This window comes from Phascolarctos cinereus, unplaced genomic scaffold (genome assembly GCF_003287225.1).
Source record: "Phascolarctos cinereus isolate Bilbo 61053 unplaced genomic scaffold, phaCin_HiC Scaffold_2;HRSCAF=192, whole genome shotgun sequence".
Classification (NCBI taxonomy): Eukaryota; Metazoa; Chordata; class Mammalia; order Diprotodontia; family Phascolarctidae; genus Phascolarctos; species Phascolarctos cinereus.
The window spans coordinates 258401278-258415073 of NW_027555625.1; the positions used below are offsets into that span (position 1 = coordinate 258401278).

Genomic DNA, 13796 nt, shown 5'->3' on the forward strand with positions numbered 1-13796 from the left:
GAAGGGCTCAGAATAAATTCTCTCTCAGAGTCTCTTCTGGCTCAAAAAGGCCCATGAACCTATAAATTTCCCTTATTCTGAGAAGCAATCTGACAGCTGTGTATTTCATAATGCACTGCCTATAAACAAGCATTAGAATACCCTTCATGGCTGCCTTTTAGGTAATCTCAAATGGAATAACTAGGATTTGTATAGGGCTTTAAGGTCTGCTAAGCACTTTACACACATTCTCATTTGATCATCATAACAACCATATGAGGTAGGTGCTTTTATCCTTATTTTACAGATGAGCGGCTCAGGGGAGTTGTGACTTGCTAGGGTCACACAGTTACTAAGGGTCTGAGGCAGGTAAGGGTCTGAGGCAGGATTTGAACTCAAGTACTGATTACAAGTCTAGTGCTCCACCCATTAAGCCACCTAACTGCCTAAACACTTCAAGTTTTACTTCACTGAGTAGTAGTTCAAACTGACCAGGGAATTTCAGGAGTCAAGTGATCCCTTGCTTTTTCTTTACTTCCAGCTAAAATATGTTATATGTAGCCTGTGTCTTTTCACAGGATTTCTCTCTAATGAATGGTAAAATGTAATTCCTACTTTAGTAATACCCCATAGATTGTAATGAAGGTCTACTTTTAAAAAATTTGGATGTGGTCAAGACTTTTTATATGTTGACATGGAAAACCCATCTATGCCAAGATAATCATTTCACTTTAGTTTGTTACCAATAATGACAAGCAAAGTAAAATATGAAAGTGCTCCAGAGCGCAAAATATTTTATTTAAGAATTTACAGTGTCAAATCTAACACTTTTAGGAAAAATAGCAGCTCCCAGATCAGAGGAAGCCTTCTTGAATTAAAAGGTGTTTGGCAGTCTATGCGGAAAGAACAATCGGCAGCAGGGCTGAACTGTAGGAAGCCAATGATCCAAACAAAGTTTTGAAGATCAAAAGAAAAAAATCACATTGACTGCTGATGAGAGAGTCCAGGAGTTAGGATTATGGACCATTAAACAAAAGACTGTATTTCCACCAGGACTTGCCTTTTTATAAGTTGAAGTAAATGAATTCTACATTTAATTGTACAACCCTGCAAAACATTTTGGAGTTTAAGTTTCTCTCCCCCATTTAATCCAAATGTTAGCTAGATAAAAAGGAAGGACCAGTGCTAAATCCACATTTACATCATTTCTACTCTTAGAGGTTCAAATACCAAAGTAACAAATTATTCATCTTCCCCCAGCAAAACCTAAAGAAAGTATGACCTATTGATTTTATAAATATTAAATCTTCTCTCTCATTGGGCCTCTTTAGACTTAACCAGTATGAATAGTATTGAAAATATTCTAAATTAAACCTAAAAGATTTTTCAAGTTCATTAGGTAGAGGTCTATGTTTGCAGTTTAGCATGACTGATATTCAACATATAAGCTACTTAAGACCTTGATATGGAAACTGTTTTGAGGGCAGAAATAACAGATTCCAGGATTTCAGACAGTATTCTATTGTGTTTAACCATTTTCAAGATGTGACCATTGGAATGAAACTGTGCCAACAGTATGAGAGAAAAAAAAGCAACCTAACCATATTGCACTGTAAAAAAAAATCACTCCTCAGAAGAGTACAGCATTGACTATTATACAAGAGCTTTTCATACTATACAATTTCTTTTACAATGAGCCTAAACACAAGCTACATACATACTAGGTAAAATCCAAACCAAATTTATTACAGTCACAGTTTTCATTTAACAATGGTTAATTTGGATCAGCTGTGGCCCCCAAGATCGATATGCACCAGTCATAGCCTAAAATACATGTTCTTTTGCTGATGCTCTCTTAATAACTGAACACCCTTTATACATAGACAAACATCACTGTAACTTCATGTGCATTAAAATTAGTCATGGTCCTAGTAAGGCCACAGAGAGTTAAGTAAAAATGAAAACATACTTGCTACAGGAAAGGAAATGCACTTCTGTAACTAGGGCAAAAACTAACTTTCCATTCTTAAATCACTCTACTAGGTTCCAAAATTATGAGGATGAGGGAACTGCCTTTGGTTGCAGATCTGAAGTTGGTATGAGTAATAGACATCAACTATTTCCCTCTAATGCTTCATAGATTCAGCCTTTCCAACTAGGATCTTAAAGGAAATGTGGAATTACTTTTGACCATAATTCACACATGGACTGCAAGAAAAGGAAACCAGAAGAAAAATCAGTATTAAATTACTGCTATGTCAATTTCAGAACAGAGTAGCTATACCATGTGCAATACATCTGAATTATCAGTATATCAGAAGAATTTCAAGTGTTCCAATAACTAATCCAAAAGATAAAACAGTCTACTTCAGTGCTGGATACTTCCTCTGACCAATTCTTCCCAGCCTGGAGCTTCCAGTGATGGCAGATGGCTGAAATGAAACAAACTGCATTAAGTCACAGACTTTACTGTCTCAATTACACATAGAAGTAAGAAGTTTTCTTGTAATATATAACTATATAGCTTATTAGGGGGCAGGGGGAAGAATGAAGGCATGTTGATAAAAATTAAATAGGCCATTACAACCCAAAGAAAAACAAGTATATTTTTCTAAGTGAATAGAGATTCTTTACTATATAACAACTGTAACTAGTTTAATTGTTGGAATTTTGAAAATTTTTAAGTTGCCTGATGTCTACTAAAAAAAGTTTAAATTTAAGTGCATTTCTATGGTCAAAAGATATAAAGAGAACATTTTTCAAAAGAGGAAACTCAAATCGTTAATAATTACTAGAAAAGATGTTCAACCTCACTAATAATCAGAGGGGTGCAAATTAAAACTACTTGGAGGTACCAACTTGGGACTTGACAAAATGGAAAAAATAATTAAAAGCAACAAAATCCAACCCCCAGGAGGGGTTGTAGGGAAACAAGGAATACTGAATCATTGCTCATGAAATTACAAACTTGTGGAATATTTTTGGAAAGCAATATGACAGTAAATAGTAAAAGTTACCAAAGAATAGTGATGGAGATTTAGAGGGAATGATTGAAAAGTTAAGATATTTATTGAACCTAATTTAAATTAAAGACTTAACTAAACAAGATTAACTTGCTGAACTGATTGTTCAATGTTAAATTAGAAAAAGTCATCTAATTTTAAAATTTCATTTCCTTTACAATAGTTGAATTTCTCTTTAAAAAGCTTTAGGTTTGATTGCCTAACAGTAAAAAAAATTAAGTTTTAATCATCTGATGATATATAATGTTTATTCAATTAGTCAACCTTTCTGCAGCAGCTAAACTCCTAACAAGTACTGTGGGGGGTGGGGGAGGAGTAGAAAGAGCATGTCCTGCAACCAAATCTGTTGAAAATTTAACAAAAATAAATGATATGCTATCAAGGTAAACTATCAATGAGTACAAGCAGATAAAGCACATGGCTGTGTATATAAAAAGAAAAGGAAGTCTAAAAATAGGAAAGAAGAAAGGAGAGGGAAGAAGGGAGGGAAAAATGAAGGAAGGGAAGGAGGATTTGTTAAGTGTTTTACTATGGTGCAATGTTCTTACTTGGTCCTCACAACAACCCTGTGTTGTTGTTGTTGAGTCGTTTCAGTCATGTCTGATTCATCATGACCCCATTTGGGCTTTTCTTGGCAAAGATACTGGAGTGGTTTGCCATTTCCATCTGTAGCCCATTTGACAGATGAGGAAACTAAAGCTAACAGGGTTAAGTGACTTGCCCAGACTCACACAGCTACTAAGTGTCTGAGGATGGATTTGAACTCATGAAGATGAACCTTCCTGAGTCTAAGCCCAGGGTTCTATCCACTGTGCCACCTAGCCGCCCAGAATCCTGGGAAATAGGTGCTATTATTATTTCCATTTTACAACTGAGAAAACTGATACACACAGAAGTGAAGTGACTTGCTAAGTAACAGAGTCACACAGCTAGTAAGTGTTTGAAGCTACATTTGACCTCAGGTCTTTCTAACACCAGGTATGCCACTTTATCATATCTAGCTGCCTCTAGATCTAGGTAGGGAAAGCAGAGTTATGCCAAAAAGTAAGAAAAAGATGAAGAACAGATAAGTTGCTCCAAGAATTTTTACTGGGAGGGTTTGGGGAACAGCGGCAGAGAGAATGAAGTACAGGAGGGGAATAATCATTAAACATATATATCATAAACAACAGTGAAGAAGGAAATTATATCACCTACTTGTGCAAATTGAGAAGGATTATAGAATGGTACTGTTCCCACTGTAGCTTCTCCTGATGGTGGCAGATTGGGAGGCTGTAAACCATGAATAAGCCACTTCATTAACACCATATTCAACACTAATTTACTCATTTGCTCATTTGTAGAATACAGCTATCATTTCAAATAAGTATTTGTAATTTCTACGGAGAAATGATTAAAAATTCACATGGAAACAACTGATCTTAGGCACTTCTTGCAACTCTGGGGTTATTTAATGGCCCACAGAAAATGGTAAAAACATACTGCAGCATGCATAATCAAAAGAGCTTTGAACCAAAGCATGCACAAATTAGGAGAGCCCAGCACCAATGCAGTGTTATTAAATTAGTACTCTGCAGCAGTTAATAGAGCTTATGTTATATAAGACATTAAAAGGGTCCAATAACAACACTCACTGTTTTAATATAAACATAAAAAGCCATGACCAACTTTTCTAGTGGCCCCAACATAAAAAAACCTGAAGTCTATGATACACATAAAGATGAAGCATTCCTTTACTGCCTAAAAAGGATGGTCATAGGGTTATTATTGTTACTTCCCTCTTTTGCTACAAACACATCTTCATGTCTTCAATCACAGAGAATCTAACTTGATTTCCAAAGTGCAGCACCTTGTTTTGAGCCTTCTGAATCATACCTCACATTGGTGAAGTCAAACATTTCACTAAAATCAGACACTAAGAAAATGAACCCAAATAATATGCTCCTAAACAATGAACATTTTAAAATAAGTTTTCTCTTTTGTGTATCAGTATATTAAAAATTAAAACCCTTAAGACCAAATTCAGCAAGGAACACTGCATCCTTAGTTAATTTATGTTTAGTAAAATAATAGGATGACAAATGTTAGAAAGTGAACACATCCAGACCCCTACCCACCAAACCTTCCCCCCACCCGGGAAAAAAGGGGGGAAATGGAATGAAACCAAAAATAAAAGCTTCCATGTTAACTGAAAACTGCCAGCCACATGTACCTGATTAAAATGCTGGCTTACTTCACGTGATAATGAACTCATTGAACTACAGCGCGAAAGCTACAAAATAGCAAGAACACACACAAAACACACACAAATAAAAAAATCATCATGCATGTCACTGCCCCAAGCCATAAATTTATTTTCAAAAAGTTTTATGTTGCCATTAGAGTCAACCAGATATCAAAATTTTAAAAGCCAGTTAGTTTAAAATTCACTTTTAAATAAGTAGTTTTATTTAGTAAGAAATAAATTAGAGTTGATAATAATTAGTTTGGGGAGGAAGGGAATCCATTTAACTTAAGCCAGCTTCTCCCCTTTACAGCAGCACTTACTTAAGAGATTAAAAGAATTATTACATGCTAGGATGAAGAAAGAGAAAACAAAACCTAAACCTTAAAACCCTTCATTTTGGAACATTTAAAGACCCACTTAAAATAGAAAAAAGTGTTCCTAACAGAAAAATTCACACACTTAACATTTTTTTTTGCATTTAATTCTTTGTTTTCTAACCTTTAATTTGTACTTCATAAATTAAAAATATATATCGAAGACAAAGCTCACTAAACATCCTATTTCAAAAACTCAAACCAATACAAATGACTGAGAAATTTTGGGGGGGGGGGGTGGGGGGAAGGGAATATCCTACCTCTCCTGATTGGCAACCATCCATATTTGAAGATGAGTTTTCAGAACCAGGCAGCAATGTGGCAGAGTTTAACAACTAACCAGAAAGAATAGGAAAAAGGTCATGGGTTGCTCAGATTAAACGATGTTCAAATCCTTGGTATCAAACAGAACAGCAATGGATGTAGGATGAATTTTCTCTTATTCACAGAAATAATTTTTTTCTAATAGGTTCTTAATGTCAAAACTACCCTTGTTTTATTGGTACTATTAACAGAAAATCATCCATTTTAGAATGTAGTTTTTAAAAAAAATTTTTAAAATATAAATTTATTTATTTTTAGTTTTCAATATTTACTTCCACAAGATTTTGAGTTCCAAATTTTCACCCCATCTCATAGAACGTAGTTTTAAAGGCATTTCCTTTACTATTATAACTCAGTAGGGTAAAGTCACTAAATTATGAAACACAAGCACACAATTTCCAATCTTTCCATTCTCATGTTTATGTTAAATGAGAAAAGACAACCTTAAGTATAACTGAATTTTTCAAGAGCTCAGCAAAACATTCATTTCCTAAAGTTAACTATAAATATTTTTCCACTCCACTATTTACCTGTGGTTCAGTAGCAGGCTCTGGATCAGGCTGGTATGCATCTGGTGTCTGCCCCTCTAGGCCACTGTTTTCCAAAGGCTGCTCCTCTGCTTTAGTTTTAGAGAGAGAGAGAGAGAGAGTGAGAGAGAGTGAGAGAGTGAGAGAGAGAGAGAGAGAGAGAGAGAGAGAGAGAGAGAGAGAGAGAGAGAGAGAGAGAGAGAGAGAGACAGAAAGAACCATTTTGCCATCATTCAAACTAAAATCTCTTGGGTAAATTAAGTTATAATCACTTAAAAAAAATTCAAGATGTTCCTTCCAATGGTGGCCTTATTCTGAAAGTGATTACAACTATCAAATGTGGAGATGAGATTCTGGCTTTTTAATTTTTAAAACTTTAAAATCTTTATCAAAGATCTTTACAGAGAAGCAACACAGGATTTAACTCTTCTCACTGTTATCCTTGGGGCAAGAAAGAAAAAAATCAGAATTTAGAAATAAGGTTTGTGGTTAAAGGCAAAGCTTTCATGGGGTATTATCTGGCATACCTGAATTTGGTACAAACACGTTTGAAGGAATAGGAAGTGGTGCTAATGGAGCAAATAAATCTGAGGGTGCAGGAACAGGTCCACTTTGTTTTGCTCCACTTGGGTTTAAAACATCAACATAACGAGCTCTTGTTCCTGCTGTGGAGAAAGGAATCCTAATTAATTCCAACATAATCAGGCATTTTTTGAATATCAAAAATTCAACTATTAGGGAAGAAGTGACAAGAATGAATTTTAAAGTTGCATCCAGTACCTTTAATATTTTGTACACTCATGTGCATCTCACTTTAGATACTACATATACTTTTTGTCTAGCTTTTCTTTTTTGGGGGAAAACAGATGATAAAAAGATTATCCCACTGCTTTCTATCTACATTACTTTCTCGAGTTCTATTCTGATGCCTCATTGTGTCACAGAGATGATCCTAATTCTAGAAGTAAGGTTTCTAGAGGCCAGATCCTGATTCTAGAGGCCAGAGCAATGCAAATTCTGGCAAGTTCTACCAAGCTTTATAAACTTTGATTTGTAGCTGCTGACAGATAGTGCATCTGCTGGCCAAGTACCCAACTAGTTATGCTCTTGGAGACAAAACCAGTGGGCTGGCTGCAAGGTCATAGATTTTTCTGTCACATCGGGAAGACGATTTACTAAGATACAGAGGACTGGGGACTTGGTTCAGTGCAATATTCAAATCAATGAAATTATATATCGTAGATACTTAAGTTTTTATTCCTTCACATTTTCTATTAATTTTAAATTTCTCTGCACCCAAGCCAGGAAAGTATAGTATCTGACAATCCCTAAACAACTTGGAGCCAAAGGACCTATGTCCCAGTCTTGGCCTGAGCTTTCTGATCTGTACATGAGGAAGCTGGACAATATAATCTCTAACGTCTCTGCCAGCTCTAAATTCTAAGATTCTAAGATCCTACATATACTAAAGGAATTGGGTTTTTGTATACGCACGCGCGCACGCGCACACACACACACACACACACACACACACACAAAAGTCAATAAATACTTTTAAAATGAGGTGAAAAACCATTTAATTTGCCAATCATGTTTTATAGTTCTTAGATCCAAAACATTTGTATAATGAATAAAATCTACATGTGTTCTATATTCCAGTTTGACACTGTTACCTGCTTTTCTGGAAAACATGTTAACAGAGGTATTGGGGGGGCCACCAGGACCTGGAGGAGCAGCAACCTGAGGAAGCTTAGGAAATGCTGTTGGAGGTGGAGGTGGTGGTTTGTTCTGCAAAGAAAAAAAATAGCTAACTTCAGGAACAAACTAAAATATAATCAGATAAAAACTGAACATTGCATTTAGTGAGTTTCAAGAGATAAAGATAAGAATATAGCTAGAAAACAACTTCTTTTTTGTTCTAACAAAGCCTTTTCCCAACAGGAAAACAGTTTGGAAAAAATAGGTTTACTTCAACATCTTGCACCATATACCACCATAAACTCAAAATAAGAAAATGACATGAATTATTAGAAAAGAAACAGATGAGGTATCTTTCATGGCTATGGCCAGAGGGGGAATTAATAACCAAAAAGGTATGACGGAGCATTCCAAAAAATTAAAAAAAATAATTTTGATTATGTGAAAAGGAAAAGTTTTTGTATTAACAAAACCACAACTAGGATAAGGTGAGCAGTCCTCTAGGAAAAAAATCTTTGCACCACATTATCTGTGCTAGAACTAATGAAAATATATTATGCCAAAAGCCATTCTTCCATGAATAAGTGATCAAAGGAAATGAACCAACAATTCTCCCAAGAACTGTATCAACTATTAATTACCATATGAAAGATTGGTCTGAAATCACTAAAGAAAGATCAATGCAAATTAAAACTACTCTGAAGTATCAGAGCAAATTAGTAAAAACAACAAAAAAATGGAAATAGTCAATGTTGAGAGGCTGTCAAAAGATGGGCACACTGATGAACTGTTAGTGCAGCTGAGAAGTGGTCCAATCATTCTGGAAAGCAAACTGGAATTAAGCTAAGAAAGTAATTAAAATGTTACTTATATATGTATATATATATATATATATATATATATATATAAAACACATACACACACATATCCCACTGCTAGAAATATACTGCCAAAGAAGTAAATGATAAAAAGAAACTTCTCAAAAATACTCTAAAATAACTAAAGCAGCACTTGATTTTCTATAGTTGAAAGAACTGAAAATAAAGTAGATGCTAATCTATTGGGGAATAGCTAAACAAACTAGGGTACCCGATTGTAACGAAATATTACTTCACTGCAAGAAATAATCAATATGTTAAATACAGAGAAATATGGAAAGACTTATATGAATTGATGCAAAGTGAAGTAAAACTGGGAGACCAATATATACAATGACCACAAGACTGTAAATGACAAGAATAGCAGTAAAAAAAAAATAAAAACTGAATTCCATTAAAGTATAAAGATGAAAAAGTCCTCAAGGGATATAAGAATACACCGCCCTCCCTGCTTTGCAGAGAGGGGTGACTGTGAGTGTGGAACAATGCATGTAATGTCAGATTTGGTTAATATATAGGCTAGATTTGAACTCTCCCCCCCCCTTTTCTATTCTTTACCTTTTTTTTTAATTTTTATTTCTTTTTGGTGAGGCAATTGGGGTTAAGTGACTTGCCCAGGATCATACAGCTAGTCTATTCTTTATCATAAGGAAAGACTCTACAGGAGACAGGAAGGCATATTGGGAAATAAATTGGGAAATACAAAAAGGTAACAATAAAAACTAAAAAAGGAAAAAAAGGCTCTTCTTTTCCAGTTAAGGCAATGTTTTACCTCTTCTTCTGGCTCATCTAAATTCACCCAGCGCTGTTTCTTTCCATCCCAAACAATCTGTAAAGATTTAAAATCAAATAAAACAGCATAAAGAGGTTAATTTATGACATTTTAATTTTCATAACTGACAGAACTGCTTTTAGAGGATTCCACATCACTGAATAATTATTTTATATTTATTTTGTCGTTGTTCAGTCATGTCCAACTCTTCGTGACCATGTCAAAAAACTCATGGACCATATCACACCAATGCTGTCCATGGAGTTTTCTTGGCAAAGATACAAGAGTAGTTTGTCATTTCCTTCTCCAGTGGATTAAAGTAAATGGAGGTTAAGTGACTTGCCCAGGGTCACACAACTAATAAGTGTCTGAGGCTGGATTAAAATTCAGATCTTTCTGACTAAAGACCCTAGCTGCCTCCATTTTATACATATACTTAATATTGACTGTTGATATATTTCTTATTTTTATTAAAATTTCTACACTTGCCTTTAGCCTGGTTTTAAATGTATTTGTGGACTACAAAAGATATAAGCAAATTAGTTGGTCATATTTAAAAACACTTACTGATTTGTTTGTGTCATCTGGCAGATAAGCTTCTGTCTTTTTTTTCCCAGGTAGCCAACGAGAAAACCAAGACTCACCACTCTACACATCAAAAAAAAAAAGGCAAAAGAAAAACAAGTACTTGTGAAGCTTTTCTTCTTCAAGATACCAGTAAGCTAATGAAGGTATTACATCATTCCTAAAATACCCTTTTTTATAAGTTAGAGAGATGAGAAAGAGAGAGCCAGTAACGGCCAAAAATACAAAACCATGTGTCCCTTAGTCTTTTTCTTTTTGGAGGGGAGAAGGGAGACGAGGTGAGACTGAGTCTCCCTGTCTCTGAGACTGGAAGTGCAGAGGCCACTAATGAACCTGATCAATCATCACAGAAACTTTTGACCTGCCCAGTTTCTGACTTAAGCCAGTTCATACCTTCTTGGGCAGCCTGGTGGTCCCCAGCTTTCCGGAGCTTACCACTCCAGCTCATGACCAGAATTAGTGTGGCCACCCACTGCAGCAGAGAACCCCCAAGCTCTACTGTTCCAACAGCCTCAGCTTCCCCAGCAGCAGGGTTTATAAGCATGTGCCAATATGCCAGAGTCCATATTCTAAATTTTAAAATATTCTTCCAAATTCCCAATTTATCTTCATACACCAAAGACTTTACACTAGAGTTGATACTGTTTTTTTCTAAAAGTCACCCTTAGAGATATCATGTGCTTTTACCTTTTTAGGTTCCTTGGCCTCTTTTTTGACCTCTTTGGCTGGTCTCTTTACTTCAGCAGCAAAAGTTGAAGAGGGAGAAAGCTGCTGCCCAGCAGAATTAGAACGCTCTCGTCCTTTATAGGATTCAGTGTTCTGACACTTTCTGGAATACTCCTATTCCCAAACATGGTGAATACGGGGTTTATATCCATGCTACTTTACATATTAACTTAAAGGAAAGATTAGAAATCACTTTTGTATGAACCCTTAAAAACATTACTGAGATGGCAAAATAACAAAATGATTCAGACAGAAAAAGATGAGCTAGTGAAAGCAGCACAGATGTACTATACCATGTGTGCTGAAGACTGGGAGGTAGTTCTGGATCTTCGTCCTGATGCCTGGTTAGATAAAGTGAGCACATGCTTATTAGTAAGCAATAAATAATGTCTCTTTGCAAATATTAAAGTTTTTGTGTAAATATGTAAATAAACTCTGATGCACAATGAGAAGCATATTTACTCTCCAATTCTTGTAGAAAATGAAAATGCTATTTTTATACTTGTGAATTATGTACTGACTAAGTACTGATTTTAAACAATTTTAATAAAAGTTTCTGTTAAGTTAGACTTTAAATCCTCATTTTTAATTTTTCTAGTGATATGTTACAAAAAGCAGGACCGGAGAAGCAGACGGAAAAAGGAATTGGACTCAGGATCAGAAAGACCAGGGTTTAAGTCCTAACTAAATAAGTACTAACTAAATGACCATAGGCAAATCATTTAACCCCTTTTTTGTGCCTGAGACAGCTCTCTCCACCTAGCCCAAGAAGAGTAGTCAGAGTTTCTGGCTTTTGCAGAGATGGTACCAATCTCCATTGGTTTAGAAAAAGTTCCTCACTAGGAGCTCCTACATCTACGAAATCACAGGTCTGGTTTAAAAAAAGTAGGATCAATTCAATTGATAACAATTAAAACTAACTAAGATACAGCTTACTGTACTTTTAATAAGTGAAAACAATAAAGTAGATTGTAAACCCTGTGGAAGGTATTTGTTATGGACATTTCTTAACTTGGGTAACCAAAAGGTGTCCCCCTCCCCATTACTTTAGCCATCATCCCCAAAGATATTTCTAAAGGTGCTAAATGCTCATTAGCATCTTGGAATAGGGAGAGCATGACATTTTTTTTGACAAGGGAAACAAAATGTAACTTATTTCAGCATTTTGCTTGTTTTCTTAAAATTAGCAAGTTTTAATCTTACAAAGTTTCATATATGGCCAAAGAAAATGCACTTAAATTTGGTCCTCTAAGCTTGTTGAATTTATTCTGCATTTGTACATTATATAAAAATTGTCACAAAATATTTGCATTTTCTGTGGTTTATGTTAATGGCACCCTAAATTGGTACATTAAGGATCTGAATTGAAATGCAGCATCTTCCAATTTGGTTTGTGGATTATCAAACTCTTCCAGATGATTTTTTATTCTCTCCCTACCCTCAACTCCCTATTTTGGCTATGTTGTTCATAATGAACTCCTTCACCTAAGATCAAGAAAAGAAAATACTTCCTCCAATTATCATGTCACATACTACTACATATCCTTGCAATACAGGTATAAGCAATATCAGACTGTTTGCTGTCTTAGGGAAGGGAGGGAGAAAAATCTGGAACTCAAACTCATAAAAAATGATGCTGAAAACTATATATGTAATTGGAAAAAATAAAATGCTATTTACATAAAAAAAGGAAAAAAGAAAGAAATTCACATTATAGGAAATGTGGTGAAAATTTTAGGGACTCTGAACAGAGCCTCTAGGAAGGCAGGAGTATAAATACTAAAAGCTATGTAATAATGATAAGAATTAATATAAATATCCATATACATGTAAATATAAATAAGCAATTTTATATATCTAAGTATTCTTTTACTTAGTTAAGGTAATTGCGTTCATCTCAATATGAAAAGGTCTACCTCTCCTCTTTTTCTCAACTTGTATTAGTCTAAAGGTAATTTATCTTTCTCCCATTACTTTAATCATTTTATTAGGAGTTCCTTTTAAAAAACTAAGGTTTAGGATTGCATCCTCATGTAAGCATTGAAAAAGCTGATTTGACACCAAACTCCTTTCTCAACTGCAGCTGTTTTTCTTTCCAAATACAGCTGAAGAAGTAGCAACAGTTAATATCATTGGTATAGAAGTGACTATATAAAGAAATACAAGTAGAGTACCATATTGGCAAATTTCCCACCAAAATCCTCTTCTCTTTGTTCTGAAATAGAGTTCCTAACGGATGATTCTTGTGGCACTCTTCCTAGTGATTAAAAAGATAATTATTGGAGTTTTAGTATTGAGGAACATTTAATGAAAGCAAATATGAATAACAGTGATATAGTATGCAACTTCAAGAACATACTTAGCCTTTTGATGGGGTACTTTCAAAAATCAAGACTAAAGCTTTACCTGAACTATTTTCAACTCTCTTTAAAGCCGCATTTGAATTTCGACTTAAAAAAAATAAGTCAAACACATATCATGGCACAGAAATGGCAGGAACTACACAAGATTTAGTTTTTAAATCCATGATACCATTTATTATGACCTCAGGACAAAAGTGATTATCCCCTAATAATGAGTCTCAAGCAGAAATTCATCAGTTCCATCTAAAAGATGACATCCTAAAGTTACTTTCATAGGAATGTCCACTGTTATTTGTATTCTGCATTATGATTTCAACTTT

The 13796-nt window shown here is 34.9% G+C and overlaps 1 protein-coding gene across 1 annotated transcript in view; it reads right to left on the bottom strand.

Moving 5' to 3' along the window:
- Nucleotides 1-740: 740 nt before the first annotated feature.
- The window catches only part of SEC16A (SEC16 homolog A, endoplasmic reticulum export factor), a 46869-nt gene continuing 33813 nt past the window's right edge, over nucleotides 741-13796 (bottom strand). The window contains 12 exon segments of the mRNA XM_020981906.2: nucleotides 741-2411; nucleotides 4200-4274; nucleotides 5215-5274; nucleotides 5864-5938; nucleotides 6458-6546; nucleotides 6982-7119; nucleotides 8128-8242; nucleotides 9803-9859; nucleotides 10370-10450; nucleotides 11075-11227; nucleotides 11407-11454; nucleotides 13288-13370. Of these exon segments, the coding sequence (XP_020837565.1) occupies nucleotides 2343-2411; nucleotides 4200-4274; nucleotides 5215-5274; nucleotides 5864-5938; nucleotides 6458-6546; nucleotides 6982-7119; nucleotides 8128-8242; nucleotides 9803-9859; nucleotides 10370-10450; nucleotides 11075-11227; nucleotides 11407-11454; nucleotides 13288-13370 (1043 nt within the window). The 3' untranslated portion in view covers nucleotides 741-2342.